Below are 21,871 nucleotides of genomic sequence, written 5' to 3' on the forward strand. Positions count from 1 at the left end.
GCCTGTCTACAACTGCATTTTGGAACAATTTGAAGGCTGGACCTCAACTACCTCAAACCACATGGAGCTACTCCCTGTCCCCCTTCCCTTGCTAAGGATACATGTGGGAAGCACAGAAAAACAGACAGCTAGTAAGCAGACTGATTCCTTGCAGAAGAGGATCAGGAAAATCAAACAGCCATTCCAGGAATCAAACACACATGTACTTGGTTCTAATCAGGAGACTGTAAGCAGGGTGTAGAAAGGCCAGTGGTGATTTCCCTGTGCTCTGCCCTGCAGCATTCCACTCCTATTTGGGAACAGAAATTTTATAATAGAGAAGCCTTCAACCTAGCTGCCAGAGATGAACAGATCCTCTGGCTTGAAGATGAAGCTATGCAAATTCAGAGGAGAAAATAACAGGCAGATTTTTAAAAGGCAGGCTAATTCACAACTGGTATACAAATGTTTGCTTCTCCGTCACTGCTGGGGACCCAAGGTTGGATTTTTTTTTAAAGGATATCTACTTCAAACAAGAATTAATTCAAGGAATCCCATTGCCTGCATCATGCAAACAATGGCATTTTGAAGCTATCACTTGCAGGACTGTAGTCTGTGTTTGGTAAACCTTACCAAGCTTCATTCTGCAAATACCTCCTCACAAGTTGCACTGACTTCAGTGGGAATGGATGGGAAGAACTGGATCCATTATGTTGGAATGACGAGAACAGTGCCTAATTATACTGCTACTACCACAGCCACTATTGTTGTTGCTGTTGTTGCAGTTGCACTGAAAAGAGATCAAGATTGTCTTATACTGAGTACTGTGCACATGAATCATTAAAACATAGTCCTTGTCCCAAAGAGCTGATGCACATGCTTGAACTAAACACTTAAGTGCATGGAGAGCTGTAAAAATTTTGAAGTAATTCAGTTTAATTCTTACCAAAATAAACTGTTTAAAAACCTTCTTTTACATATACCACACTATGCTGAGCTTGTTAAAACACACTGGTGGTATGTAAAGAAAATCATTTTAAGTTTATGTAATTGAAATACTCAAATACAATTACCATAAATACTTCATGAAGTTATTATCTTGCAAATAAAGCTCTACCTTTCTGTCCAGCGTCCCACACAAATCTAAGGGGGAAAATGTGAAAATGTCTCAGTACACACTTGGATTTTTGACATCATGTCCCTTTTTTCAATTGTTATCTGTCAGGGATGTCCAATGAAGAAATTCTTCTCATCTCTTTACAATCATTTCATTCCTATTGCTTTTCAGTATCATTACAGAAAATGTATTACTTTCAGATCTGATTTACTCTGATGTTCCAGTAATTTCTGCAATATGAATTACAAATGAAATACAAGTGGCATTGACTAAATTTTTATTTGAAAGTCTGCTATTTTCTGGAACCTGTGTGGGATAGGTATGTTTACAAAAGCTAAATATAGAGGGAACATGGCTGTTGTGATTCCTAGGGCTCCACGGTGTGCAAAACCCGAGCCCCTGGAGATTACAGCTGTTGCAATTCCTAAGGCTCAGGGATTTTCCCTGTGCATGGTGTACTGGTGGGGGAGCAGGTGCCCCCACCATACATGCCTGGCCCTGTACCACCCAGCCCCCAGAGCCAGCCAGTGCCACTGCCCAATCCCTGCTGATGACAGGTGCAAGCAGGAGCCTGTCAGCGGGAGGAGCAGATAACCCTACTGTGTGGGCGTGGGCCCTGCTGTGCATACCCCAGCTGAGTGGGGAGCTGAGCCAGGTCTTACTAGTCAAAATAAATGGGTGTAGGAATAAAGTCTGAGGATTTATCACATGTAAATGCCAGCAAATCAGATCAGTCCCACCAGTTGTTCACTGAACACTCAATTCTGCATCTCCTCTTTATGCTGAGTTTTACCTTACACCATAGATTGTGTAACTGAAAGTGGATTATACCAGGGTTAAAATACAGTAATAGAAAGGCCTAGACTTCCCCAAAATCCAGTTGGAAAAGGGAAGAACATTTGTAAACATAGTCCTTTCTGACTGGGAATACAATACTGGCAATTACAGAAATACTTGGTAAATATAACTTCCTATCAGAATTGCTTCAAAACACTGGAGTTTTTAATACTTTTAGAAAAGAGTCAAGGCTGCAAATTGCTAGTTAGAACCTTGAGCATATCTACAATGAAAGAGTTTCTCCCCGTGTAAAGGTTTATTACAAATTCATGACATGGCAAACATCTGCAATCACTGACTACTAGTTCAAGAGTAACTGCATTTGTTATAGCTTCAATAAGTATGCACCCAGGTACTTAAAAATCTATTTTAATGATGTCTCCAGGAATAATAATGTCCCATATTACAAAAAAAGAGGCAAAAGGTACGTCTTTTACATATAATGAAAAATATGTTCACAGTGAAAGCAAAACATTTTAAAACCCAAAATAAAGCTAATCTTGCTCCCTACAAGGAAGATTTTGTATATTTTTGTAATCACCCACTCATTTTTCAGTGTTATATAGAAAAAGCCCTTTTCTCAAAATCATGTGATTATGGTAAGCCAACTACGTATTCTGCTGTGTGAGCTGTAAATACTGTACTGACTGTCAACAATTTAGAAGTATAATTACCAACATAAAGAAAACAGCTCTGCTACTGTATTCAAGTTACATAAACAGCCAATAGCAAAAATACATAACAAAATGTATGGAAAACAAGATTTTCCTGCTCTTTTACACAGAATCTTCTAACTTTCTTTTTCATTCAACTTTGAGACTGAAGCAAACATTCAACAAGTGGAAGAAAAAGACCACCACCATTCTAATGCCCTAAAGTGTGGAAAGACAATCTACATGTTATTTGAAAATTTTCTTCAATCCTAATTCTACAAATTTATAGTTGTCAATTTGTAGCTCATGCACTGAAGGATTTAAAACTGACATTAGCAAACAGGTAAGTACAATTTAGATAAGAAACAGTTTTACCAAGGAAGGGTCTGATCTAGGACAAAGAAATTTGTCCCATAAGTAGTCCTATTGACTTCAATGGAACACTGAGGACAGAAAGCCTCATGCTCAGAAGAGTATGATCCAAAAGGGTGGCCCTTCTAATATTTTCTTTGAAAGCAACTAAAAGGTTTAGGAAAAACAGCAAGAGATTTACTGCATGAATTGCAGTGTTCTGCTAATGTGCACCTATGTGCTAAGCTCTTGTTATTAAAATGTACATGCGTTACAAATACAGAACACTGTGAATGTTCAGATCTATTACATGCAAATAATTCCCTGACTAATTCACTTCATAATTTCTAAATCAAAATAATACTTACATAAGAATGGATCATTTACATGCTCTTTGACAGGAAAGGACACATTAATCAAGACTAAATCACAAGTTCAGAACTGCATTACTAAATAATTTAAACACCAAAAGCTGCACTTCTTGCTAAAAATCCTTCCATCACTGAAAGAATTTGTAAACACTGAGGATGTACATTTATACAATTTACAGTCTCAGCAGGAAATAAATTTCTGGCTTCTCATCACTGCTTGCCTCCATCTGCAAAACAGAATCATCAGTATAAAACTGATCATTAAATCCGTACCGCAAAGAAGTGCATGCACCCTCTGGTATGCCCCGACCTTCCACATCCTCCTGATTGAAGTTATTCAGATATCTTGCAATGTAAGAGCCAGTGGAATGCCTGTTGATAACATGGGGTGAGGCTGATGGTTTGTTTCTGAGAACTACCCCCGCTATGCTGCTCGCATTAGAAAGTTTTTGTTTGTTGGCTTCTTGTCTTTCCTTGGCACGACTGGCAATATTACGTACTCTACTCTGACTTCTGGATGACAGTTTTCTGACCAGTGCCTTGGGGCAATCATCATCATCATTCTGCTTAGAATACAATGCTTGACAGCTTTCTTCCTGGTCAAAAGATACCAGTTTTCGCAGCTGTTCTGTAAGAGCATCTGTAGAATGTGGTCTCTGCGTATTCATAGCAGCCACTTTCTTGTCCCTCATGCCAGATGTAATAAAGCTTCTACTTATGTATTTGTACTTGCTTTCAAAGTTGCAGGAGATATCCTCTGATGTCAAGTCTCCAAGGCTTTTGGATTTGCAAGGACTAGGCTGTTTCACAGCTGCAGGAGGAGGGAAAGGCAAAGCATTCTGAGGGGTAGCAGAGTACATTTTATTAAAACAAGATTTTGGGGAGGTACACGCCACATCCTTCTGTATATCTGGAGTTTGACAATGATTATTAGGCAAAAAGTCCACACTATTATATTCTGGGTAAGGAAATGGTTGTTTTGAACTATTTGGGTCAATGCTGCAGAGGCCCTCCTTGATTGAGTTATTCCCAGAGATTCTCTCACTGTTGCACACTGGTTCATGATTGTGCTTGAGTTTCAAAGGAGAAGCAAGCTGGCTCATATCTTCTCTCTTGTACTCATAAGTAGTTATCAAGAGGTCTTGGGAATCCCCATCAACTTCTATTAGACTGCTGCCTGCCGAATTTATACACATGGGGCGGTTAGCTAATGTATCTTCCAAGGTAAAACTATTAGAAGTACAGGAACTGCAATCCTCAAGTGTTTCCCAGTTTGTACCACACATCCTTTTGGAATCTGCTTCAAGCAAATGGAGAGGAGATGTACAAGATGACACAGCAGGGCTTTTTTCTATGCAAACTAACTTCTTCTTGCAAACCAGTTCATCTACTGGTTTACATTCAGAAACTGGTGTAAGAGATGCCTCATGGATAATTGTGTACACAGAATACTCTGCTGTCTCAGGGCTTGAGAACACAGTGGTATCTGGAGTTGAGAATAATGGTGAATCAACAGGTTTTATCAGATTGTGCTTACAGGATGTGTTCAAATCAACAGCAAAGAGATGTGGATGTGATGACATTACGCTGAAGGTCTGATTGCTTGTGCCATGAAGACTTGAAACAATAGTCAGATTAGTTTGGTCATCTGTGATGTCAAACTGTCCAATCAGTGCTGAGACAGAACTGCCAACGTCACTCTCATTTGTTAGGGAAACCTCATCTATAAGACGAGAAATGTCACTATCTTGCATGGCAGCAGTGGAGTGCAAATCATGCATGTCAGAACAGATGGTAGAAGAGATATCTGTCAGTGAAAAAGTCATTAGAGATCTGCTCCTTAAAACATTGCATTTATTGTTTTCAATATCCTCTTTCTGAGAAAGAGAATGTCTTGGCAATGTTTCTTTCTCTTCTTTATATACTTCAGTGTTGTCATCTCTTTTTTGACCTGTACAGTGTGTGTCTTGTATTATTTCTGTTGCAAGTTCAAAAACAAAATCCTTCCTTGTATGAACAGGTTCATTGGAAAGATGATTTTCCTGATATATTGCAGGATGATTTGTTGCAGCTATCCCACTTGCAAAATCTAAACATCCTGGTTTTTCATGTATGGGTGATGATGTAGAACTGTCAGTTTTGGACTCTCTCTGGGGAATCTCATCTTTAAGCAGAGATACAGAATTTACAGTAGACTCAGCTTTCTCAGGTTCTTTTGAATTTTTTTTTTCACTTGTATCATCACTACTATCTGCTAAACGAAATAAAAAGCATATTAGTTACATACAATATGTTGTCTATTGTTAACAACTATTTTGTCTTTAGACAGACAAATGGAGAATGTAAAATTAGTTACAGTTGTGATAGGACTTAATTATGGGTTTGTGCAGGTTTAGTATAAATTATCTGTGAGATATGAATAAATGGGAAAATATAGTTGTAGGCACTTCATTGAAGCTTCCTTTGAATGTCTATTACATCAAGCATGTGATGTAATATTTATTGTAAATAATGTCAATGAGGTACCATATCTTGCATATGTGGCATTACCTTCGGTTGTGTTCCTATTCAGATTTGTACTATAAAGAAGCATGGCAACAAAGACAGAACAAAACAGCTCTGTTAAACAACATAATATCTGGAAACAAGAGGCATGTTCATAAAAATTCTGAGTAAAAAATTGCATCTAGCTGGCCCCCCATGCATAATGTTCTTAGCAACAGCTTAGAACAAAGACGTGCAATTTAAGATTTCATTTGTAAGTCTCTAATGACATTTACAGTTCTAAACTTCTGCAATTGTAAGAGGACAAGAATTCATATAAAGAATATATTTTAAATGTTTCTACATTTCTACAACTACTTAAGTCAAATCTTACCTCCATGCTTAGGTAAGATCCATGTTATCTAAGCAAGGGTTGAATGCGTATAGGAGAATTTGACCATTTATGAAATACACAATTTCTAACATTCACCAGAAATCAACTCACGGAGAAATAAACAAAAAAAGTCACACTGCCTCCAAAGGTCATGATTGTCCATTTACTGTGCATTTAAAATTCCTACTATAGTCAATTGGTGGTTTTTTTTATGTAGGGAATGCAAGACTGATCCCCTGATCATGAAAAATAAAATAGTTCAAATGTTCTCTAGATCCAAAACACTGTATTGAAATAACTGCCACATACTCATTGAGATGCTCTGTAAGTTCTTTGATTTCCTATAGAGACAGAGAGAAGTGTATGAAGGCAAATTTCATTTTGGTTTAATTCCAGTTGGATTCCTGGAGATTCACTTAGCCAGGCAGTTTAGCAGGGAAGGGCCTATATGGGGTTCAATTTAACATCCATCTGTTCTCTGCTTTCTTTAATGAAATGTAAAAAATTGTAACCTAATAATTGACCTTCAGTCTGAAATATCTGTGCTTCCTTATCCTTCTGCAAATACCAGCTGTAGTTCACACACATGCACGAGTCTTGGCTACACCCTTTCAACCTTCACTCACAAAAAAGACTTGCTCAGAGAAGGATACAGATTTGAAGTTCTCAGTAATCCACATCCTTTGAACTCACGGAGAAGGTCTCCTTGGTTACCTCCCATGAGGGAAATCCAGTCTGAATTTTATCTTCTTCACTATTCAGTCTCTTCAAATCTGAGATGCCTAGGGACTTAACCATATCTTTCACTAACTGTACGATTTTGGGAGGGGAGCCCTGCTCACCTCTGTCCTTGTGGGACAGGTTCTATTCTTCCTACACGTAGGAGGTATTACATTTACTTCCTGTTATATCTTTTTAGGTCATAACACCAAGGCCTGTACCCTTAGCAGAGCATGCTCTTGTTAGTGACATCCTAGAGCCACTGAAGAAGTTTTTAATCACCTCTGTGTCTTCTAATGATAAGGACACACATATGTTTGGAGCTATTTCAGAAGGAGAACATTTCAAAAGAGACTGATTAGGTTCTACTTTCTACTTACGTTCAACTACACATTTCTACATTGCTTCCTCCAGGGTTAAAGCTGGATTGCTTGCTACAGTGCTGATACCATTCCAGGCATATCCACACATAGTAAGAATATTGAAACACTCCTCTTTAGAAATGGCTCCGAATACTTTTTCTTGCTGCTTACAAGTTCTTTAGGGTAAAATTCCCTTCTTTAGAAATTATCATATCCCTGGCCATGAATGCCCAAGCTGCATTAGTTTTGTGACAGATGAGGAGAGAATCTCTGAATACTAAGACCCTGTGTAATTCCAAGACTTGATAAATAGGCCTTAGGAGGAATTTCCTTTTCATCCTAAATTACTTAGAGAGTAATGCAGTGTGTGCATAAATTCTGTTTTAATCTGCTCATTGCTCCCTGCAAATCAGCTTTAAGAAGGACTAGATTCTTTGTTCCTACCAAGCTATGAGTGATGCAAGAATGCAGAGAAGTAGAACAAAGTTAGCAGAGGTACATATTCTTGCCCTTGCCTGGGCTACATGAATCCCACATAAATTTAAGAATGGCTGCATTGATTTTATCAGCTGCTTTTCCATAGACTAAGTAACCAGAGTGTAACAGCACTTTGTGTTTTTGTCACAGATGCAAGCCTAGCTCACTACCTATTTCAAAAGCTGCAGAAAAAGGAAGGTGAGAGTTTTTTGGCAGTATTGCCATATATAAAAACCCCTTATTCTCTGAAGAACCATGTCTGCCAGGTGTACAGGCCTTTTACAAAAACAGCACGAAGCAGCCACCAGACACTAAGCTGACTTTCAGATTACAAAGGGTAAAGCAGGAATGGCTGTTGTGTACTACTATGTCACAGAGGTCAGAATAAGAGTGCAGAGGATATGGCCAAGTCCTGGAGGCTAATCGAGGAGTCCAAACTGCCTCCAGTATTTGCAGGAAGAAATGTACAGTAGATGCTTCATATTGGGTAAGAAACCCTAACCAAGAAAGAAAATGTTTTATATGCCATTGGCACATAATCAAAGGCTTTCTGGAGGTATTTAGATGCTCCAGCAAATCAAGTATTAGTCACATAGGGCACCTATACATGTGTAGGGATGCTCCTCCGACACACTGTAATTACAGCACATTAGAGCAGACTTAATTAATCAAGTCTGCAGGAGCACGATAATTACCTCACTCCAACAGACTCCAGCATCAAGTGCCTCAGTGTCCCCATGCTAAAAAATGGCAGAAAGGGTCTTTAAATAAAGCTCATTTGACAAGGTTTAGTTAAAATGCCGCCATCATTTTTCAGTGTGAGGATGCTGATACACATGATGCTCCAGGAGTTTTAATTAGAGCGGCTGTCAGAGCCACTCTAAGATGCCTCTGCCCCCCAATCTGAAGCATGTGTATAAATGCCCACAGAGTCAGATCTCATGCCATTTGCTCAGGTTTTGTATCAATAACTCCACTGAATTCATATATTAAAAACCAGGCCAAATGCATTTAAAATATATTTTTCCAGAGCTACTTCAAGAATCAAAATATACTGCAAACTAACATTTATATTAGAACATTAAAAAGACCCAAATTTCTATCCTGATGTACCATTTCGCCATCTAGTAGAGGTTTTAAATATTATTAAATTAATTTAAAAGGAAAAGGTCAAGAATGTTAGACTTTTCTTCATCCTTTACATCTGTTTCCAAAGTCTATGTTATTCCTTATATGCACAATTCCAAAACACAAGCTTTATGCTATATTTCCCTTGAAAAAAGAAAAAGAAAAACCTACTGGGCCAACCAGCAAAGTCTTGTGAATAAACACACAGTGGCAAAGCTTTAAAGAGATTGAAGTAAAAAACATCTGGTAAGAATGTAGTTTTCAGCTTTGAGCTATTAGTGGGATAATTAAAAAATAACAGCAACAAGAGCACTTCTTTTACATATGAGAAGAAACTTAATAAGTGCCCTCTTAAGAAGAATTCTGAAAAATATTTAATTGATTTGCCTAATCTGTGGAGTGGAAAACTTTCTTGGGTTTCACTTGTCAAAACATTGAAAGAGATTTAAAAATGAATATGATTTTAAATTATATTATTACTGTTATTACATATTGGTTTGATATCGACTATAATCTTGACATCATATGGGGTTTGATCCTGTAGCCCTTATTTACATGTGTTCACTGAAAAAACTGTATGAGAGTTGTAGGACTTGGGTCTATCAATAGATTTTTAAACCTGTTGCACTAAAAGTCACTTTGGAAACATCTTACCAGAGGTACTTTCTTTTCTTTTGGCACCTTTAAGTTTTTCACTTTCTGGTGATGATGATCCCACAAGGAGATATTTGTCAACTGGCACAGATGAAGGACGTGCTTGCAAACTCCTAGCTGTACGTCTGAGAACTCCTTCCTTGTCTTTCAGTTCTGATGGCTCAGACACACTGTCCTTAAATTCGGTAGTTTCCTGAAAGCCCATTTTGCTTTTCTTTCTGCCTTTTGCCGGAGCGCTGGCTGTGCGTCGGAGAATTCGATCACCAATGGATCGCTTCCGTACACAATGCCCATTGTTTTCAGCAGAATGGTGCTTGGAATTCTTGTGAAACAGCCCTCTGAATCCTATCAGCTGCCTACTCTGAAAATAAAAGATCCACCACAAGCTTTAAGTAAGGTCATTACATTAAACTGATACAGCAGTGTGTTTCATAAATACTTATGACAGGTGAATACAAAATTAAAATAAAAACATAGCGAAGTAAAAATTCACACCAGACAATTCACATGTATTCCAACCAGGAAATTATCAGCATAGGTCTCCATGAATTCATGCATGTATGAAATTTCTCCTCATTAGGGTGGCAGCCTGCCATGATTACAGTAGAGGTTTACTAAAAGTTTCTTAAATCAGAAATGACAAGACTGTAAGAAATGTGCTGTAGTGACAGGCTACCCATTAACTCGGAGTTTTATGACATGGGCTCCTCAAAGCAATGCTCAAATGTTCAGAATATTAATGAAGAATGATGCGATATGGTAGTTACAAGTAACATGCGATTAGGAATTGTTCAATAACTCCATGTCTAGCAAGTGCAAAGTGCATGCCAATGAAGACTACCTTTGTGGCTCCTAGAAAGTGCAATATAGTATAACTGGGATTGAGGATTAAAGGACTCCACTGAAAGGGAAAGAAATGCAAATATATTTTTGCCTACTGCTTTCAAGACCATGACAAAAGCAAACAACAAGGTAGTTAAAGCCTATATCAAATCCTTTGAAAATGTTAATTCGTGTTATACCAATATCAGTCACACAGATATTGTGATTTCCCCGGGTGTGGAAGTGCACTCCTTTTAGATATACCTTGGAAACCCAATAATACAGTCATTATTAAACATCTGATGAATAGACTAAATTATACAAAAAAGTCAAGACTCCTAGGGCTTTTTTTTTAGATCTTCTGCTAATGTAAATTCATCCTATACAATTATATTAAGAACTCAAAAATTCACTTTATTTCTTAACTGCATTCCCTCTGAAAACTTTGAGAGTCAACAGCAGTAGTCTAATAGCAACCCCCCCTGAATTTCAGGAACAATGACAGGGGATATCACTTGCATTTAGGGGCAGAATGCTGTATACACCCAACTGCTATTTTTGACACTTAAGCAGTTTGCAGTCTGACTCTATGCAAAGTAGGCTGAATTCTGACGGGGTAAGAATGTGGCTCTATATGTGTGCAACTGCCAAATTCTGGATTGGCAAAAACAGGAAGGAGAAGGAGAGTCCTTTTACATGTTAGTTCAATAGTCAAGTGTCTTGGACACTCATGCAGGAGACCCAGGTTTTAGGACCTGCCTCATCCAGATGGGATTTGACCTTACATAGCTCCACCATGCTATAACCACCAGGCCACAGGTCAGGCAATTTCTTCTCCAGCCCTCCTCTTGAAGCTGAGCCAATGCACTTTGCATTTAATATTCATTAGTTAAAATGCATGGAAAAGGCCCTGCCTCGTCAGAAGCCAGGCTCCAGGCTAACATCCAGGTTGTGTTTCCTTCTAGAGGAGCATCCACTTTACTGAGCGATGTCAGGGGTGAAAAAATAAACCCAAACAAACTGCGCTTTACAGGAAGCAGCAGCATATTAGTTCAACCCAGCTGTGCAGCATCTGTATAAATTGCACACTTCAGCAGGGCTTTTTGGCACTTTTATTTAATAGCTGATTCAAACAGCTATTAGATAAAAGCACCAAAAAAGCCCTGCTGAAGCCCCTAATATATACAAACACTGGGCAAGTTGGGGTCAAACTAACATGCTGCCTCTTCTGGGCATTCACTCGGCTTGGCATGGAGGTGCATCAAATTTAAAGTAAAGCTCTGCATTTTGTTGGATTTGGTTTTGGGGGGGGGGTTGAGGAGGGGAGGGGGGCCTACATCTGTAAGCAGCTCAGCTCTTTATCTTACTCTCTTCCCCCTGCCCCCACATAGCTTCTTTTCTTGGGTGCCTAGGGAGGGTACTGGTGAATGATACCAGAATGATAGCTTTGGATACTAAACACCTCCCTGTCTACATCACAGATACAGCACAGGAAGTGTCAATGCAAATTTCTCAGGGGTGCCTCACCTTGAAACTTGGGTTTGGAATGGAACTGCTACGCATATTTGCACTATAACTTCAATCACTGGTCTCTCTGATGAAATAGGGGGCCAGTTGTGAGGCAAGCCATTGTATACTTAGACTAGGTTGGCACATCCGGGAGATTCTATTAGTCTGGGATGTTCATGAAATTCTTGCAATAGTCTATCATAACTGAATTGGACCAGAAGCTGCTGACCTGGATCATGTCCTTCCTTACTTTCAACTTACAATTTTCCATTGGTGCTAATGTTCATAGATCTTCTTGATCAGAGAATGAACTCTGGGGGCGACCAACTCTTCTTTTAACTGCCTTGAAAAAAATAAATCTACCCTACATCTTAAACACTACGTCTGTCTTTGGTAGTCTACTCTATTTTAGTTATCTTCTCCATGCTGTACATGCCTGTTTGTCGGTCTTAACTTCCTCATAAGCCTCTTAAAAAAACTGTAATAAAGGCAAATAAAACAGAACTTATAAGGGCATGCACTGTGCATCTGCTTTTTATTAAAAAACCTGAAGTTCCAAAACTCTTCTTCTTTTAAAATATAGCAGAAAAATAAAATAACTACACACACTAAAACACACAGGATTCAGAACTGAGCCTCAAGTTTCAAAAATAACTTTCCCCATCTCCAACAGTTTAGAAGGGTTTGTAATTCCTGACAATGACTGTTATAAAAATAAAGTTAAACTGAACCTATGGGTATGTACTTAACTGCATCTACATGCGAAATGACTATTGGGGCTACATGAAAAATGGCAGTTAGGTGACAACAGTAAAACCATTCACAGTTGTTCATTTTAAGATTATGGTAATGAAATCTTATGCTTTGGGGGGCAAACTGATAGGGTAAGAAGGAAAAGGAAAACTGCTAGTTAGAAGGAAAAATGTATATCAATAGGCCTTACATTTTATTTCCCTGCACAAGGGGAAAGGGTGTGAAATATGCCACTAAGGGTAGGACTACATTGCAAAGTTCAGATTATGTTCTTCCAATAGCACTATGTCATCCTCACTACAAGTCACTATACTCATTTCACAAGATTAAGTAGAGGCCAAGCCTGCAGGCTCTCGTAAGAGTCTGCCTCTGCTGCTATTCACTTCTCTGCTCAGCCAATTTGCAGTGTGGTTGCAGTACACTGCAATTCCCTGTTCTTATGTCATCCAGTCCTTCTGCACGCTTCCTCCTCCACCCTCTACTCCCTGGAGGCTGGATAGCACTTTAACACTTTAAACTTCTGCATTTAACCCTTTCATTTTCTCCATCAACTGCTCCTGACTACCAGCACAACATTTTTCAGTTCAGACTGCAAGCCAGCCCCTCAGGCGCAAAGCCACAGAAGTATTTCTGACATGCAGCTAGCTGCTCAGTGGAGCACACAAGCACCTTGGTTACTATCTGGATAGAATAATCCAAGCACCATGATTCTGGTGGCAGTAGTAAGACTATTCACTATTACAATGCTATACGAGTTCACTTTGTCATCTGGCCATTCCCAAATCTAGGTCACAACTCAAGCAGCTGTTCCAAGAGGTAAAGGAAACAAAGCAAAGCTCTGAGCTCTTGATGAGCTTGACAAAGCATCTGCCAGTGTTTCAGCACTGAGCCTATCACTTCATGATTCCATTCTTGTAGGGGGGATCCCAACATGGTTGCTGAGCTGGGAAAAATATAGTGTATGCAAAAACCAAGTAGTAAATGTTTCATAGTGTTGCCTTATCAAATTTAAATATCTTTACATGCCCGTTCAGGAGTTAAGATCAAAAATGTATTTTGCTTAATGTATTGTCATGATTTGTATAAACACAGTGCACAGATCACTCATCTAAAATGGGGCAGTGACTTTGTTTGCAAAATATACGGCTCCTTATTTCTATCATTAAAAGGCCCTTTGTTGAGCAGCTGTCCCATGGTGGGTGGGCAGCTGCAGTTTTTGGCAAAAGTCCTATTGAACATTCAGTAGCAAAATTCAAACCATTCAGTTTAGTTTCCCATCTCATGTATTTAGAGAAAGCCAATGTGTAACTATCAGCTAAACAGCACTCACATCACCAGTTTATAAATATTCTTCTAGCTATGTGAACCTCAAAAGGTAGGTTCTGCAGTGTCTGGTGCATCACAGAGGCAAAACAGAAAGGAGGAGGCTTTTCAGACAAATTAGTGTGGATGAGCGAAGGACATTTTTCCTTCCTTAAGCTCAGAGCCTGCATGCCAGACCGCACAGGCAGCTATCGCTGTTGACATGCTCTAAATCAGAACAGTAACTAGCTAAACTTTGCATTAGTGTAAATGATGACACAAGGTTTGCTCTACTGGAAAACTGGGGTTTTTGTCTTCTTTAATTTGTGGAATGGAGTGAGGTTTGAAGTTATAAAAACTTTGCTTTTCTCAGAAGTGTTACATAATTAATCACTGATAGAGGCAGGGGATGCTGTTTAATAAACCATTGTTCTGACCCAGTATGAAAACAGCTACGTTCTTAAATTTAAGGAATCAGTTGGAGCCCACATTGCTTCTATGAGGCTGTATAGCTGCCTCTTTGTATTTCTGTTTACAAAACACTAACCAGCAACATCTGTAAACCTCAGTAAAGGATCTGTAAAGGTAGGTAAATATACCTACCTTTCCATAGATTTCATTGATTGTTATATGAACAAATATAGATGCTTCTGTCAGTCCTTCTAAATACACATGACGATAGCCTAGTAATATAAAAAAGAATGTGGCAAAGAATCAAAAACATGTCCTTTATGTACAATTATCAACAGTTGCCCCACAAAAAGTCTTTTGCCTTTAAACTTTATAAACACACTGACTGAACAATCCTGCACATTATTAACACTGTTCCCTCTGTCATCTTTGAGGTGAGTTTCTCAAAGACCTTCACAAGCATGAGTGTAGTCTCACAATCTCCTAGCATGGCGTAGAGCAGGGCTGTCCAACATGAAAGTGTCCAGGGGACATGTGCCTCATGGGCCATATCAGCAGGGGCTCCACACCACAGAGGAAGCAGTAGCAGGGGCCACAGGTCCCCCTAGGCTGCCTGCCCCATGTGTAGGCATGTACAGGCAGGTAGCCCGCACCCCACTGTACCTCATGTACACATGGGCGGGTGCTCCCTGGTGTGACGCAGCATTCCACCTCACCTTCAGCTGCTCCCCTTTGGCACACAGGCACTTCAGGCTGCCAGATACCCCAGCAGCATGGGCTACACTGGGCTGCACTGCACTGCACCACCCTCTGGGGCATGCAGCAGAAGCTGGGGGGAGGGAAGGAAAATGTCAAGACTCTGGCTGTTGCTGCAGCTGAAACAACTGGAACAGCAGCAGCCACACGTAGCCGGCAGGCCACCACTTGGATAGCTGTGGGATAAAGGTATTTACTGACTCTATATCACAGATGAGGAGCCAGAATGAGGGGAAGACTTTCTAATGCCAACATGAAGTAGGATCCAAATTGCTAAGGTAGCCTAGGAAATTCCACCCTAGGATAGTCGATGATTTGTCCTGGGTCACAAAGGAACTCTGTGGTAATTAGTCCCAGTCTTCAAAGAAGGAACTTACCAGGCACAAGACTGCTGAAAGCCACAGTTCTTTGTCCAACAAAGTCTCGACCAATAGGATCGTGGTCCCAAACAAGAAATCTAACCAAAGCTATTTCAGGCATGTGGATAGTAAAAGTAAGTGTTTCTTCCCAAACAGGGTTAAATCCTATGAAATGAACAAAGCAGAAAGTCACCAGGGGGATGACAAAAATAGAGCAGCAGCAGGGGGGTGAAAAAGACATCTGTGGAACAGAACTAGATCAGATATTATTTCTCATCAACAATGGGCGCATCTACATGAGACACTTATTGCACAGTAGCTTAATAACACTGTGCAGTAGTGTATTAGCACATAGCAGTGTGACATGTACCCATGTAACTGTATGAAAAGATCCAGATGCAGAAATAAATGAGTGGTTCTCTCTCCCAGACATTTTTAAAAATTATTATTCTTTTATTTATTTTTAAAAACAACAAAATGGGAATTAGTTGGGCAGCAGGCTGAGGGTCTGCCTATGGCAGCACAGCAAGGCACGCAGATGTGCTACTAGACCTATGGGAAGTCAAGCACAAATGTACCAAAAAGCACAGAAGCTGTCCCTACTTTTCCCCATAGATCAGAGCCATCTGTGAGAACTGACAGATTGTTCCACCCCATTGCTAGCTTCATCTCCCAAAAGGGTTGAGGTGGCAGAAAGTCTAAGGCACAGTTTTCACTTTGTTTCCTATTATATTTATATACCATGCGTACATGTATGATATGACCTAAGAACTTTTATATAAAGGAGACATAGGCAGAGCATTTTCTCACGTTGCACTCCCTTTTCCACCACCGAGTGATCTGCTTTGTTCTTCTCACTCTAACAACTTTTACCCGAAAGCAGGATTTTAAAGCCCCAGATACCAGGTTACATTATCCATCAAAAAAACAATCACATGGTTTCATGTTGTGACAGTGAGCCATCTCTAAGCTGAGTCCAATCATTGTCCCACCTACCTGTCTAGGGCAGTCTGCCTGCCTTGCCTGCCTTGATGTATAAAAGATGGAAAGTTGCGGGAGGCTGCCCATTTAATGCCCTGATGCTAAGGGAGTAATATGCAGCTCTGAACCTTCCCTTATACCATATCCCATGCCTTGCAGATAGATTCCAAAATCCACTATCATTTCCCTGGCCCCTTAACTCAGCTGCCCTCGGCCTCTGGCCCAGCTTGACCTCAGGTATCCTTAGATGTGCCTGGGTTGCATGCCTCCTCACTGGGGCCTCCCCACATGCCCTCCCTCTGGGACCTCCACTCTAGCTACTCCAGTCAGCCCATGTGCAGTCCTTCAGACCCCCTTAAGGCCCTACTCTACATGGCTGCCAGCTCCCACTCTGCCTCCTCACTAGGGTCAATACTCCGCCCCCTCACTGGGGCTTCTGGGCCTTATGCCCCTTGGGCCTCAGATATCTATCAACATGCTTCAGGCCCAACTCAATGGGCCTTGGTCCTGCACTTTTCTGCTGGAGTGTGCTCCTGATGGCCATGTGACCACCCCCTCCCCCAGACTGAGACTATAGTCACCTACCTGCAGGCTGCTCTGCTCAAGCCCTTAAAGCAGCAGGCACCAAAGGTGCCCTGCCACACATGTGCTATCAAGCTTTGCAGTTGTATTTATCATTGATGTTTAAAAATCCAAGAGCCTCAAATTGATACAGTTGCCTGTGGACCCAAACTTTGTCTTCACTTTTTTGTATTTCTTGGTGCTGGTTTTGGGTATCCTGCCACCAACCAGCAACTTCGGTGATGTCAAAGTTTGCATTATTCTACCTTCAGGTCATTTATTTATTGTGTACTGCTACTCTATGCTAATATCTTCCCAAGAATCTTGTTAAGTGCTGATGCTTAATCCAAGTTTTTATTCCCTCTTCACTGTGGAGACCAGTCCATAGTTTAGGTTCCTTGTCCAAGGACTGTGGGTTAAATATTTGTACCATGCTCCTTCCGACCAGGTTAACTGCTTAATTAGGGCCCAGATCCTACCACCATGGCTCACATTACATGAAACTTACCTTGTTAACAGGCTCATTTTAATCGCTTTGAGGATTTTTTACCAATATATTTTAAAATCAGAGCTCTCTGAAAAGTAAGAGGCTACTCAGCAGGATGACAGAATCTGTCCTGAAGAGGAAAATTCCAATGAATATTGAAGAGGATTGCACATGTATCTATCAGAGGACGATACGCCCTAAATCACTATATAATCTGCATTTATAACCCAGGCCCTTTATGAAGCTTTGGAGGGAAAGGGCCAGGTACTACTAATTCTGGAAGCTGCCAGTTGAGCAGACAGCTAACAGAGTAGTTCTGTGCTACCCAGGATACATGCCAGGGAAGGAAATGAGGACACATACCTAGAAAGGAAAACAAGTGACTACTCTCCCACCAGGGCTATTCTGAGGGCCCACTTTCCCTCTTCCTATCCTCTCTCCTCCCACCCTTGACCAGAAATTTCTTCCTGGACCTCCCTGTTAAAAAATGTTGAAACAGCTCCTTTTTTCATGCAACAGTTTGCTTTGATGAATCAGCAATTCCCTAAAAGTGTGTGTGTGGGGAGGGAAATCAATGGAAAATTCCTGAGCAGCTCTATCAGACTAGCCTGCATGGGACCCAAATCAGGAGCAGTTCAAAGCCAGCTTGGCTGTAGTCCATTCCTACTTTTGTGCATACACAAATTAACTGAAAATCAGGCCCTCTGTTCCTTTGCATCTATACAAGATGTCAGTAATTCATAGTCAATGGTATTAAAAGCTACAGTCACAGTAAAAAAAAAACAAAAAACAAAACTAGCACAAGCATTTTACCCTATCACTATAAGGTGAGTCACTACGGACCTACTAGGGGACAAGTGTGTTGTAACTGGATCCCAGCACAGTTATTAGACTGTATAAAAGTTCTTAAATCAAACCAGCTCTTTACTGGTTTATGTGGGTGATAAATGTATTATGTGGTAGTCTAGGCTACAACGGAGTCAGGTCCCTTTTGCATTTGCTGACCAAGCTTGCCTAAGCATATGTGATATTTTTTTCTCAAAGAACTTCATATTATTTTAAGAAATTTAGGTTAAACAGCTTCAGCACTAGAAGTTCCTCACACATCCTGTTCAAATCATATCAACAATAGCCAGGCCAATAATCAACAGAACACTGACGTTACTAGAATTATTAAACACAACTTCTTAAAAGTTATTTAATTGTATGAGGGGCTGCGATAGGTGCACCTCTTTGGGGTCTGTCCACTAGTGACCCCGCCCACCTGTTATGGGTCAACCGCCCACCTTCTCGCCTGCCATGCCTTGTTGTTAATTGCTTAATTAGAGGATGTTAATTAAGCGGGAGGCTGGCCATTTTCTGTCCCAATGCCAGCGGCTCCTTTCCTCCCATTCCACTGCAGCCCAAGCCTTGCAGATGTACCAGACATTGTTCGGTCAGTCTCGCTCTCTGCACCCTCTCTGGCACTCGGGCTCTCCGTGGCCCTCGTCTCTCACTGCGCCCTCTGCCACTCGGTCTCTCCGTGGACCTCGTCTCTCACCGCACCTTCTGGCGCTCAGGTTCTTTGAGGCCCTTGCCTCTCACTGCGCCCTCTGACACTCGGGCTCTTCGCGGCTCTCATCTCTCACCGTGCCCTCTGGTGCTCAGGGTCTCCGCGGCCCTCATCTCTCACCACTCCCTCTGCCTCTCCACGGCCCTCTGGTGCTCAGGCTTTCTGTAGCCTTGTCTCGCAACTGCGCCCCGCCTCTGGGGCTTGTCAATTGCCACCCCCTCTGCTCTGCGGCTTCTCTCAGCCTTGGGGCTCAGGTGGCTGTAGATGTGCCTGGCCCCACAACTCCCCTCCTCCAGGTCTTGAACCCCCACTGGGCTCTGGCAGTGTCGGCTTTACCTGGCCTTCAATTCTCCACCCCCCTTCTCAAGGCTGGGGTCAGTGCACCCTGAATGCAGCACCCACTCTGGCACCGGGGTCCCCACGCTACTGTGGAGCCCCTATGAGGCCTCCTCCAACCCCTAATAGCCTCACCCGGTCCTCCAGTCTAAACAGCAAACACAAAAACACAAGCCCCTGGGCTATAACATAAAATGTAAGCTGTCCGGCTAAACAACATTCAATCCCTACCAGGGAATTCTCCACCCCATAACAGCAATCAGGAGCTGCTCATGCAGTCAGGCTTCTCCCCTCTGTTTGCTCTGGCAGAGCTCCTTCTCCCTTAGCTGCTGGCAAGGAACTGCCTGCCTGGCCTCAGCCTGGGGTTATATGGGAGCCAGGCCCTGCCCCTTCTAGTCAGCTGACTCCCACCAGTTATCCCGGCAACCCACAGCTGGATTCCTTACTTATCGCTCCACAAGTAGCCAGCACCACAGTGCCCTGCTACAGGGGCCTACATCAAATAAGAAAAAAGTCCATGCAATTAAATGCAGTCTACAAGATCAGCTCTTCTCACCACAACATATTAAATCATTCTCTAATTTGGCCTGATGTTTCTTTAAGAATCTGCAAATATGACGACATTTTATATTAAGGATAAAGTCATAAATCATTCATACAGTTAAGAAGTAATTGATGAATATTATAAGCATACTAGAGACTTGAAGAATATGTGCTATAGAGGATTATAAGTGCCATAATGTAATATGATGTGACAGTTATTCAGTAATTTACTATAAGAGAAGAGGAAATAAATTGTATTATCTTACCATTATCATCCACCACCCTGGTCTGGTCTTTACAACAATCTACAGGTAATCCAATAATCTCCACCTCAACAAAAGGATCTATTATCTGTTTTAAAAAATGTTATAAATAATGGTTATTTTTCTGTAACACTCTATATGAGATGCAGGCAAAGTATGGCCTGCAGGCTGGATCTGGCCCACCAGGCCATTCTGTCCAGTCCATGGGGCCTCTCTAAAATTTGGAAAAGTATTACCTGCCAGTGGCTGCCTGTCAAAGCTGATGAGGTACCAGCAGCAGGAGAAGCTGGCAGCAGGACCCAGTGGCGGCAGAAGCAAAGCCCATCTAGCCCTGCCCCACCCCAGTCCCCAACCACAAGCTTCTGCCTAGCATAGGCTTCTGGCCTTGCAACCAGGGAGCTGTTCCCCTGCCCTCTCTCCATCTGAGAGAGTTTCAGAGAAGAATGGGTGGAGGAAGGGAGGGCAATCGCCCCACTCTGTGGGGCCCAGGCTGAGCCAAGCTGGCTTCAAGCCACACTACGCAGTCCTGGCCATGCAGCTCAGAACTGCATCCTCCCAGAGCCAGCCCACCCCAGCCAGCACCATGCAGTTACCTGCTGCATGGCCAGGACAACACAGCATGGCATGGACCCAGCCTGACCTGGCCAGGAGGAAGGTAAGAAGCAGCAGAGGTGGGTGGGCATGTGGGAGAGAAAATAGGGAAGCAGCAGGGGAAGGGCAGCAGTAGTGGCAGGGGAAGAGCAGTGTGGGAGGGGTGGCAATGGCGGGCAAGAGCACAGGGCCTGTGTCAGTGCTGGTGGGGACCCAAGGTGGGGCAGCAGGAGCACAGACCCTGGGCACAGGGTCTGCCTGCATGCATCATGTGAGGCTTGCATGAAGTCCGCCCGAGTGGTGTGTGTCACAACATGGGGTCCCCAGGGATAGCATGGGGACCCTAGGGCTTTGTTACCATGCCTGCTCTGCCCTGCGAGCACCTTCTAATCTCTCCTGCCATGTCTTGTTGGTTGAAATAATAAGTTCGGAGAGTCTGCCCACAAGTTTGTGCGGTCATGGTCCTCATGAACCCCATTAGATCCTGCTGATCTTGGATGTTTTGTTGGGTCTCACTCAAAGTCAGTGCCTCTCAAGACACCCTAAGCCTTATGTGCTAGATGAATGGCTCGCAAAACTGCCTTTTTACCATGCCCCATGCCTCACAGATTGTATCTAAATATTGTCTCTTTTGATAAGGCTGCAGTCTAGTTCAGCATCCTGTTGTTACTGGCCCTTGGCCCCTGGCCCCAGTAGCGCCACCCTCTGGTGCCAAGGTCCCTGAACCCCCTGTAGCAGTGCCTTCTGGCACTGGGGTCCCTGCACCCCCTGTAGCAGCACCCTTTCTAGCTCTGGGGTCCCAGCAGCCTTGTCCTTGTGCCCTCACTGGCATTGGGCTCACTTCAACCCTAATGCTGCACCCTCACTGGCACTGGGCTCGCTGTGGCCTTGTCATTGTGCCCTCACTGGCACTGGGCTTGTTTCATTCCTATTGAGGCCTCCTCCTCCCCAAATAGCCTAATCCCGGTCCACCAGATTCAAATAACAACATAAATACAAGCCCCTGGGCTATAACATAACAACAACAATAACATTAGAGCTCACACTCTGCCCCTTTAAGGAGGCAAGCTTCTACCTCAACAACGTGTGCATCGCTAGTGGGGCCAGAGGTGTAGCCC

General features: G+C 42.1%; 1 protein-coding gene across 2 annotated transcripts in view; it reads right to left on the reverse strand.

Moving 5' to 3' along the window:
• Nucleotides 1–2,286: 2,286 nt before the first annotated feature.
• PLCH1 (phospholipase C eta 1) overlaps nucleotides 2,287–21,871 on the reverse strand; it is a 180,471-nt gene continuing 160,886 nt past the window's right edge. The window contains exons 18-23 of one of the 2 annotated variants that reach the window (XM_019532623.1): nucleotides 20,166–20,250; nucleotides 15,458–15,604; nucleotides 14,517–14,596; nucleotides 10,369–10,428; nucleotides 9,528–9,888; nucleotides 2,287–5,559 (exon numbers count right to left, since the gene is read on the reverse strand). In XM_019532623.1, coding sequence (XP_019388168.1) covers nucleotides 3,482–5,559; nucleotides 9,528–9,888; nucleotides 10,369–10,428; nucleotides 14,517–14,596; nucleotides 15,458–15,604; nucleotides 20,166–20,250 — 2,811 coding nt within the window. In that variant the 3' untranslated portion in view covers nucleotides 2,287–3,481. Of the gene's footprint in view, nucleotides 5,563–9,527; nucleotides 9,889–10,368; nucleotides 10,429–14,516; nucleotides 14,597–15,457; nucleotides 15,605–20,165; nucleotides 20,251–21,871 lie in introns of both variants that reach the window. The other variant, XM_019532624.1, reaches the window with a different exon arrangement.

This window comes from Crocodylus porosus, unplaced genomic scaffold, assembly GCF_001723895.1.
Source record: "Crocodylus porosus isolate Cpor-Errol unplaced genomic scaffold, CroPor_comp1, whole genome shotgun sequence".
Taxonomy (NCBI): Eukaryota; Metazoa; Chordata; order Crocodylia; family Crocodylidae; genus Crocodylus; species Crocodylus porosus.